This window comes from Microtus ochrogaster, chromosome 24 (assembly GCF_000317375.1).
Source record: "Microtus ochrogaster isolate Prairie Vole_2 chromosome 24, MicOch1.0, whole genome shotgun sequence".
Classification (NCBI taxonomy): Eukaryota; Metazoa; Chordata; class Mammalia; order Rodentia; family Cricetidae; genus Microtus; species Microtus ochrogaster.
In genome coordinates, this window is record NC_022024.1 from 4129835 (window position 1) to 4140434 (window position 10600).

The 10600-nt window shown below is 44.5% G+C and overlaps 1 protein-coding gene across 1 annotated transcript in view; it reads right to left on the minus strand.

Annotated features, from left to right (window-relative positions):
• The window catches only part of Xpot (exportin for tRNA), a 41310-nt gene that overhangs the window by 28722 nt on the left and 1988 nt on the right, over window positions 1-10600 (minus strand). The window contains exons 2-6 of the mRNA XM_005357930.2: window positions 8243-8376; window positions 3731-3813; window positions 1958-2014; window positions 1445-1514; window positions 362-580 (exon numbers count right to left, since the gene is read on the minus strand). Of these exons, the coding sequence (XP_005357987.1) occupies window positions 362-580; window positions 1445-1514; window positions 1958-2014; window positions 3731-3813; window positions 8243-8302 (489 nt within the window). The 5' untranslated portion in view covers window positions 8303-8376. The remainder of the gene's footprint in view (window positions 1-361; window positions 581-1444; window positions 1515-1957; window positions 2015-3730; window positions 3814-8242; window positions 8377-10600) is intronic.

The following is a 10600-nucleotide window of genomic DNA, read 5'->3' on the forward strand; positions in this document are numbered from 1 at the left end:
AAACTCGGGAGGCAGAGGCAGAGGCAGAGGCAGGCAGATCTCTGTGAGTTCGAGGCCAGCCTGGTCTACAAGAACTAGTGCCAGGACAGGCTCCAAAGCTACAGCAAAACCTTGTCTTGACCCCCCCACCCCCCGCCCACACAAAGAACAGGCAAAAGAGCCAGCCGGGCAAGATGATGCAGGCCTTTAATCCAGCTCTCGGGAGGCAGAGGCAGGCAGATCTCTGGGAGTTCCAGGACAGTCGGAGCTATGCAGGGGGGCGGGGAAGCAAACAGGACACAATGTAAGACTATCTCCTCTCATCATATGCTTGTTCCCTACAAAGCACACACTAAGAACCAGTCAGCCTGAAGTTACTTGCCTCTGACGTGTGAACTACATCACGGTCCACCAACTCCGAATCAATGGCCATGAGGATGCGCAGGTACAGATCCACGCCCCTTGGGTTTAGATCCACGACTGAGAGAATGTCAAAAAAAAACTTGGGCCATTTAGTGAGATACTCTGTAACAAAAAGCAAGGCGAAGACTTGGGCTGCTTTGTTTCGTATAAAGGTCTTCTCTGGTTGGGGATTCAGCATCTGGCAAAGAGAAATATCCATGAAATTAAATCCAAGCTATTCAAAAGCACACTATTTTTTCTATTTACCATTAGTTGGCAAAAAACCCAATTAAACTTCAACATTGCCCAGATTAGCGGCAACACAGCAAACTGCAAAATTACCCATGCGTGCAAGTAACCAGTCACATGATGAGCAAGTGAATAATGGCTGCCTCTACGAATTTGTATTTCTCTCAGTGTTGGGGATAAAACTGTATGTATGCCATTTAAGGATTCTACCCAGGCCTTTCTTAACCCCCAGTACCACCAGGGATGGGAGAGCATGGGTTGTTTGCCTGTTCTGAGTCAGGGTCTTTTGTAGCCCAGGTTGGCCTCAGTCGAAGGGATCCACTCAACTTCCTGCCTATGTGGGATCAAAGGTTTGAGGTGCCAGGCCCAGCCCATTATTTTTATGTGATAAGGTCTCCTAAGCAGCTCAAGTTGGCCTTTAACTTGTTCAAACTCCAGGCTGGCTTCAAAACACCAATCTCCCTGCCTCTGCTTCCTGAGTACTGAGATACAGGGATGGACCAAGGGATCTCCTTTACTAAGCTCCATGAACAGAATTTTAACAGTTCATTTCTTTTTCTCTTTTTGCCTTTTGTTTTTCAAGACAGGGTTTCTCTGTGTAGCCCTAGCTGTCCTGGAATTAACTCTGTGGACCAGGCTGGACTCAAACTCAGAGATCTTCCTGCCCCTGCCTCTCGAGTGCAGGGATTAAAGGCGTGCACCACCACCGCCACCCAGATCATAAAATTTCTAAGAAAAATATCCAATTGTTTTTCTTTGGCTGGATCTTAAAGGAAAATACTCTAGCGACAATAGAATGAAATGAATGGATTACCTGAGCCTGAAGCCATGACAGGAGCGTCTCCCTGATCAGCTGCTGCTGAGCTGTGCTGAGTTCTGAGTACCTGGTAAAGAGATAAACAGTGACTACATAGCTGTCTGTGGCTTTGAATGCAAATTCATCTATCAAAACGGAATTTTACAGCATTCCGGCACCTGGTTTCCTAAAATGCATGGCAAAGTCCATTAGGACAGTTGTGAAGAATGCACAGACAAGCCTGCCAGACAGGCCAGTCAGCAAGCTCAGATCTGCGGCTCAGTTCATGCTCAAACAGATGACAGCTATGTGATTTCTTAAACCAACCATGCACCGAAGTCTGTGGTCTACAGAATAAGCCTGTAGACTAGCTAGCTCAGTCTAAATAAATGAAAACACATTCACAGCCCAGATATAATGACTACACTGGTCATTTATTATCTATATATATTTTGGTTTCCTCAAGGACAGAAAAATTAGACACGCCTGTTCCAACAAATCTTCGAGATTAAAAACAATGGAAAGACGTACTTGTATTTAACTTGATGTTCTAATACTTGGAAGCAGAAAAACTTTATGTGATCATCACTGTAAAAGAAAAAAAATAGATAATCAGAAAATAAATCAGGAAAAACAATGGCAAAATGCTAGTAACAACCGTGAAGTTTCTAAAGCGAGGCTGCTTGCCTGGCTTTCTATTTACCAATTCTATTTTACTTATTTTTATTATTGTACTAGGTACCTAACTCAGGGCCTCATGAATTCCAGGCAAAGGCTTTACCAATCAGCCATAGGCCCAAGTCCTGGATTTAAAGGGTTAAGAGAGCTCTAAATACAATTCCCAACACGTGGCAGTCTGTTCCATTTTCTAAACAACAGGACCACGTGCTCTAATACACACCCTACCCTAAACACAGTGCTCTGTAGAGGCCCCTTCCCCAATGCTAATATGGAGTCAAGGTCCCTGGAACAACCTCTGTGCCGCATTTGATAATGGTCAGGAAGATGCAGCTGACAAACAGCAACAAAGGCTGACCAAACCAAAGATGCCAGGCATGGCTTACTTGAAACTTAAGTGTTATTAGTCTGATTCTCTTATAGGGAAATACAAAATAAAGAGGGTAGAGGGACTCAGGTCACCTCAAAGTTCACACAAGAACTAAAGGATAAAGAAACCCACCTTTGTAGGATGGGAGGAGGACCCAACAGCCGTCCAATACCTATTTCTAACTCCCTCTAGGGGTAACATAGCCTACAATTCTAACAGAATTCCTTAGGAGTCCAGACAGACGGTGAGTGAGGCAGGCTGTGTGTGAGGACACCCTAAGGTGTTCAGGAAAAACAGTCCCAGTAAACGCAACCAGGCTGCAGCCAAACAGGATTGGGGCCAGCACACCAGCAGCTCCGGCCAGAGGCGTCACTAAAGACCCGCGCGGCTGCTCCCATCAGCGAGCTGCCTGTGCTCTGCGAGCTCACTGTTTTCCACAAGCTTCACTATGCCCATTTTCTGTCCTTCCTAAGAAGCTAACTTAACTAATGATGAAATGGGTATACACGTTCCTATTTCCTGCTTGAGAGAGACTACGGCAAAGTCACACCGCAGGGGCAAGCCTTTTCAGCGTGGTATGTGGCCTTGGTCAACAGCAATACAGAGCTGGAGGGAAATACTTTAAGACCCACTTTCACCCTTCCTGACCCTTCCTGACTTCTCCTCAGAGGTCTGCTGGAAGCACACAGGGTGGACTATGGAAGTCATCAACAAGACCTTGGTCCAGACAAGGGATAGTAACTGAATAGTGATATACTCTAAGTGAAAGCTTTTGAATAAGATATATTATCACTAATGGTCACCTCCTTCACCAACTTCCAACAAACAGTAAGACAAGAACAAGTTCAGTGTAACCTATACCAGTGCACAATACATATAAAGAAAAGGATAGTTTGGGCTGAAGAGATGGTTCAGCAGTTAAGAGCACTGACTGCTCTTCCAGAGGACCTGGGTTCAGTTCCCGGCACCCACATAGCAGCTCACAACTGTCTCTAACTCCTCACGCACACATACAAGAAAAACACCAATAAAATAAAAATAAATAAAATTTTAAAAAAGGATAGTTTTACTGAAAAATCAATTCTGAATTGGCTCAAAAATTGATTTCCTATTTTTCTCTTTTCATGCTACTAATAGTTTTTCTAAAAGGCAAATCACAAAATGTTTTTGTGAAATACTTCCCAAAGGAAAAACTAAAATGCCTCACTTTCTGGAAACATCAATGCTTCCAGACAACATGGAGACTCCGTCTTTACCTGTGCGTCTTCTGTGCCAGAGCCTCTGCGCACACCTGCCAAGCATCCGGGGAAATCTTTAACTGCTCAAAATAAGCCAGGGCCTGAAAGATTGCAAAACAAAGCAACACGGTTCATTCTGAATTCAGATGCCCTATGCATACTAAACATAGGGCGGGGTAAACCAATAATCAACAACGATTTGGGTTTAATACGTCAGCAAAAACATCCAATCAGGCTTCTGAATATGTGCAAAGTCCAGATGGTTCCCCCAAAATAGATCAGTGACCAGTTAACAGACACTTAAAACAGTTTCCTTATGGTAAAGGAGATGGTGCAATGAAGAAGACAGAAGAGAAAAGCCAAAGTGTTCTACCAAATGCAACACTGTCAAGGTATACACAGTCATAAGAGGGTCTCTGAAGGGTGTACAGAGCACACATGGCCTCCCAGGATGAGTAAATGCTAAACAAAATAAAACACAAAACTTTCTGGCCAACAACTAATCTAGGATGGCTGAGAGGGGAGGGAGGTGCCAATCTCTTTTAAAACCTCTACCTTCTAAGCTGGTGAACACTCCATGGTGCTAGGAAGGAGACACGAAGGTACGGAAGCCCTTGACCCTTCTAGGCATCTCTTCCATTTGGCTGTTTCTGAGTTGTATGAATTCTATCAAACTGACAATGTTAAGTACATTGCCTTCCTCTAGCCAATCATCAAATCTGTGAGAGGCTTGGTGGTCCTTGATTCAGCAGGCAGTCGGCAGTACACATGGTCTGGAGCCACAACCGCAGTGAAGAGCAGTCTTGGGTGACCCTAAAATCCTTGGCAATGTCAGAGTTTCTACAAAACCTATATCTACCACTGTGAACATTTCAGGAGCTAGGACACAGGGCAAATGGCATCATTACACTGCTGCTATTATTTCACTCACAAGTAAGGAAGGGGAGGGGCTCATCGGCTAAAACCCTCATTAATATATTATTTTCTTTAACAACAGCAAGGGCTAGGCATGCAGCTCCGACGGTAGTTCTTGGCTAGCTAGGAGCCCCAGGCTAAATCCTAAGCACAACAGAAATCAGGTGGGGTGGTGCTTGTCTTAGTGGTACCAAAGTTCAAGGTCATTCTCAGCTACCTTTTGAGGCTGGGGGTGGGGGGAGATAAGTGAGACCCTGTCTTAAAATAAATTCAACAAAAGGTTTTAAGCTAAATTGGGTGTCTGAGCCTGGGAAGAGGGAGGGAATAACTAGAACTCTTTCCATTTTGGTCTCTGGTAAGATGTAAGATGGCTCAGCAGGAAAAAGGCACCTGAGTTCAATTCCTGGAACTCAGGAAAAGAACAGACTCCATGCAAGTGCCACGATAATCATTCCCCTGCCCCACAACACACACACCTGCACAGTTATTTTTTAAAATGTTGACTATTGGAATTTAAAAATTAACAGAAAGCCGGGCGGTGGTGGCGCACGCCTGTAATCTCAGCACTCGGGAGGCAGAGGCAGGCGGATCTCTGTGAGTTCGAGGCCAGTCTGGTCTACAAAGGGAGTTCCAGGACAGGCTCCAAAGCTACAGAGAAACCCTGTCTCAAAAAAATAAATAAATAAATAAATAAATAAATAAATAAATAAATAAATAAAAAAAAAAATTAACAGAATCCAGGAGGTGGCACACTCCTTTAATTCCTGCACTTGGGAAGCAGTTCAAGGCCAGTCTGGTCTATAGTGAGTTCCAGAAAAGGCAGGGTCACACAGAGAAACTGTCTCCAAAAACAAAAACAAACAAAACTAACAGAATTAAAAAAGAATATATTAAAAAATAAGGATAGGAACTCGACATGGTGACGTACGTATGCCTACAATCCCAGGACTCAAAAATCAATGTAGGTTTGCCAAAAGTTGGCGACTATCCTGGGCTATAGCGTCAGTTTTTGCCTCACACAAACAACAAAACACCTAACAGAAAGTGTCAGATACGGCGGTGCACACCTACAATTCCAGAACACGGGAGGCTGGAGGAGGAAATCAGAAATGCAATGCCATCCTCAACATGGCTAATCCAGAGCTAGCTTGGCCTACATCCTGTCTTCGGTCTCAAACAAAACAAAAATAGCAGAGCTAGCAAGATAGCTCAGTGCATGAATTCTGATTCCTAGAGCCCACATGGTAGATAGCTCAGTGCATGAATTCTGATTCCTAGAGCCCACATGGTAGAAGCAGAAGCAGACTTCTTCAAGTTGTCCCTGAACACATACACGTACACCACGGCAGGGTCACAAAGCTCTCAGCCCACCAAATAAATACATGAAAAAACTAACCCCCGACTCTGCCCATCCCCAGTCCAACAAGTCCAACAAACAAATGAAAGCAGAGAAAAGGGACGGGGAGACTGCTCAGCAGGTGAAAAGCGCTTCCTGCCTGTGATTGGAGACGATCCTGGAACCCACAGAAAAGTGGGAAGACGGACATTTTCCATGATGTTGTCCCCACACTGACACATACGCCAGGGCACAGTAACAACTGCTCAGAAGAAAGGCCAGTGGCAGCGGACACGAAGAGGAGACGGCTGAGAGTTCTCGGGGAGACCGCGCCAGGCCAGGCGACACAGCAAGATGCTGCCAGAAACAAACTCAACGGTGCTTGCAAGACAGCTCTGCTAAAACCTCTGGGGTTTAGTGAAAGTTGTTCTCATAAAACAAAAAACTAGAGTAAAACTCAGCAGTAGAGTCCTTGCTTAGGCTCAATTCCCAGGTAACAGCCTAGACAGGAAGCCACCAAAAGCTACAGTTGCCGTAGAGCTGCTTGGACAAAAGGGTAGACTTCACGACATGCATGGCACATGTGATGGCGGCGGCTCCCAACGCCACTAAGGTGAATGGGGAGGTGATGCAGAGGCAGGAAAGACATAGGCGCGTTTGGGGAGGTGATGCAGAGGCAGGAAAGACACAGGCGCGTTTGTTTGTTTTCAATTAATTAAACATTTCTTTTAGTTTTCTTTTGTGGGCACTGCAGGGGTGAAGGGCGGATACGAAGGGACTGGGGTGCATGATGTGAAATTTTTTTTCATGGTGCCCTCGTCCTTTATTTTTTTATTGATGATATTTATTGATCTCTACATTTTTCTCTGCTCTCCTCCCTGCCTCTCTCCTTGATGTGAAATTCTTAACCAATCAATAATAAAAAAAATCACGATAAGGACGCTAAAGTGTAGCTTTTCACAGTTGATAGCGTCTGGAGCGGGTACTGGTGGGTAAGGACAAATTTTCTCTCAGGGACTGGCTACGGGGAGTTTGACCATGTTCCAGTGAGTATTTGGGCAACACAAATTGGACTTTTTTTTCCCCTTCTTTTTTTTGCAGAGAGGTGGTTTTGGGGGGCAGACCTGAGAGGACTGGGAAGTGAGAGTGCTGGGGGTTCATGATGTGAAATTTCCAAATAATCAATAAAAATATTATTACAACAAACCACAAACAAACCCCCAATCACTCAATACATATAAAACAGCCAAAAGCTTTTAATTATAATCAGCTTGCAACATCAAAGTAGGCTAAAGGTCAGACTACAATGTTTCAGCTCCTCTGAAAGCAGATGGTTTAAATCCCTATGAAAATAAAGCCATTTATATATAAAAAGCCTGGACTTCTAGGTTTCTGAGATACTCACATCTAGATTCCCATTATTTGCCATACTTGAAGGGTTAGTTACTTATTTATCAGCAGAGACATAGATCATATCATCAGAAACTGCTTAGGAGGTTTTGTTCTTTTTTTTAAACCACTTTAAAAGAAGTTTCTACTACTTAAAAGCAAAACAAATACAGCTGTAATGCTAGGTGAGGTTAACTTTTAGCTCACTTACAGCAAGCTCTCTTCTTTGCTACACGGAGTAGGAAGAAAGAAAAACCCCTCCTTCCTCTGCTCCTAAACTTCAGAGCACTCGCGTCTCTAAGCACTAATTAAAGGCTTGTTCTTCAGTGTCTTCTTTCATCACTCAGCTCAAGTCCTTATGAGACTCACCGGCTACATTAGGGTTAATTGTTTACATTTACCAAGTATGCCAGCATCTCCTTCCTAGTGGATTTCCTCTCACAAAATCGGTTCATATCACTTAAGATGTAGCATATCAAAACTGCTTGTTTCCAGTCTGCAACGACTACACAGCAAGGAGGCAGCTGTCCCCAACACAGGAAAAGCAACTTACAATCCAGGCCAGCAATGGGAAAGTAACTAATTGAGTGTGCACTAGGAGACGGCAAGAGTTCTCTGCCCTTGTAACTAATTGCCTTATGGCTTTACAACAAAAGAAAGGCCGGGTGTTGCACAAGAACCTGCCTTTACACGTCAGGTTTCAACATGCTGGTTCAGCCAATTCAACAGAAATCAATCACAACACCTGATGTTTCAATATCAGCACACACTCACTTCAAATCTGTCAAGAGGTATTAAGGCTCACTCAGGTCAGATGTGTTTTCTGTTTAAATCCTCCAATGCACATTTGTGTAGCATGCTCTGAAGAACAACTAAATCGATGGACTTACCCTCTGTCTAAAGTCGGAATCAGCATTTGGATTTAGCCCTAAAAGAGCCTGTTCATCCATGTCTGCCGTTATTCCTGGAGTTTTCCAATCACAATAGACGTGGCTTCTAATCCCACAGAAGAATCCACAATCATCTGCACACAGAAAACAAAAGATGGTTACCTGGGATGTAAGAAGTGGCTGAAAAGACACAGCTCTGAAGAGTCAAGGGAGCCTACATCTCACCAGACCAGAGCAGGCCCGACCCTCGGCACCACCAGGGGCTAATTTTGGGGAGTAGAACAAACACGCCATTAAGGCTCTCTGGTGCTACTACTGTCCTGCAAAGCTTGCCAGCCAAGAAAGGATGCGTGCAGTGCTGGGCTGTCTGCCCCACAACGTGTGCCTGGGGAAATGAGAGGTTCCCTACTCTCAGATATGATCATAAGATATCTCTTAAAACAATTAGGATGAGCCGGGCGGTGGTGGCGCACGCCTTTAATCCCAGCACTCGGGAGGCAGAGGCAGAGGCAGAGGCAGGCGGATCTCTGTGAGTTCGGGGCCAGCCTGGTCTACAAAGGGAGTTCCAGGACAGGCTCCAAAGCTACAGAGAAACCCTGTCTCGAAAAACCAAAAAAAAAAAAAAAAGAAAACAATTAGGATGGCAGGCCGCAGCCCTTACTGGAGTGTCTACAAGTAGGGCTAGAGAAGTTACAAGAAAGGGCTCAAGAGCGAAAAACCAGTTATTTAGCATTGAACAATGACTTAATTCTGCCTTTTACAGGTCTCTGCTCTTGCCAGCCAATGCTAGAAATACTTCGTAAATGACCTCCTTCACTTTAGAACGCACCCCCCCCCCACCCGGGGCCATACCTGCTTTCCTCTCCCCTAAATCCCTGGAAAGTAATCTACTTCACAATACAAAATCTAGCATTCTCAAACTAGAACCTGGGAAGCCCCCAAAGACAGTTCTCTGATACACAAGATGCTTTTCTCTATGCACACGGAACAAACTTAAGACCATGAGAACACTATGCTCTCAGGGATGGAAAAGTGCTCCCTAACCTGGATAAAGTGACTCCCCAGAACCTAGGTAAAAGCTAGGTGTGGCAGAGTTAGAGAGGTGGGGAAAAATACCAGGCAGATCCTCAAAGCTGTCTGGCCAGCTACTTAAGTCAAACTACTGAACTCCAGGTTCAGTAAGACCCTGCCTCAAAAAAAGGTGTGATGGGAGTGTTTACAAGGGTGGGAGACAGAGAGATAGAAGGCAGTATGGACATTAGTGAAATTGTCAAAAAATAAGTATGTTGTGAAAATTAAGGGGGAAGCCACCTGATATTGATATTGGCTTCCAACTGCACACTTATAAGCACATACAGACACATCAAACACACAAATTACATTTTCTAGAACACTGTGAAGGAAGGGAAATTGGGCCTTACATTACAATTCCAAAGCTATAAAGGTTTTTTATTCATCTATTTTTAAATTATTACAGCTAACTAGAACTTAAAAAGACCAAGAGATGAACGGGGGTCCTGTGCAGCCCTTTAGTAACATCGAAGCCAGGGCGCAGGATCCCTATACATTCCTATTTTCCGTGGTATTTTTGGATCAAAATCGAATAGAAGATCCTGAGAGCCTTGGAAAAAAAGGCCAGCCTCTTCTCTCACCACTCACAGCCAGCCAGCAGACCACAGCAAGGCGATCTAAACCCAACTGTCCACGGGATTAGATCCAAACACTTCTGAACAACCAAGCCTACCATGCTGCAGAATACGCAGCGGCTTGCAACACCATATTGCCCGGCTCTCAAGTAGCCTTGTACTCATCTTTGCGTAGACTTGCTCTTTCCAGCCTCGTGGTAAAACCCTGCAAGGCCTTCACATGGCAACTTACAGATCGCCCATGCGCTGACCCTACCAAACTGGATGAGATCCCCCTGACAAACTCTGCTATGTTGCCACTGCCAGCTAGTGTTCTCTCATTGACGGTCAAAAACAAGGACTGTGAAATATGCATCACTGTGCTCCTGGAATTTAAAAATGCAGGGTTTGGGTTTTAAAAGTTCTGAATTTGAAGCAGGGAAATGGCTCGATGATTCCCTAGATCCACATGGTGAAAGAAGAGAATTGACTGCTCTGTGTATGCACGCATACACACCCGTATACATACAAGGTAAATACATAAATGTCATTTTGAAGCCATAGATTTATATTCCAATCCTGTCATTAAAAAACAAAAACTAGCTGGGGTGGTGGTAGCTCATGGCTTTAATCCCAGCACTGGAGAAGCAGGCAGATCTTGGGTGAGTTCAAGACCAGACTGGTCTACAGAGCGAGTCCCAAGGCAACCAACATGAGAAACTATCTCAAAAAA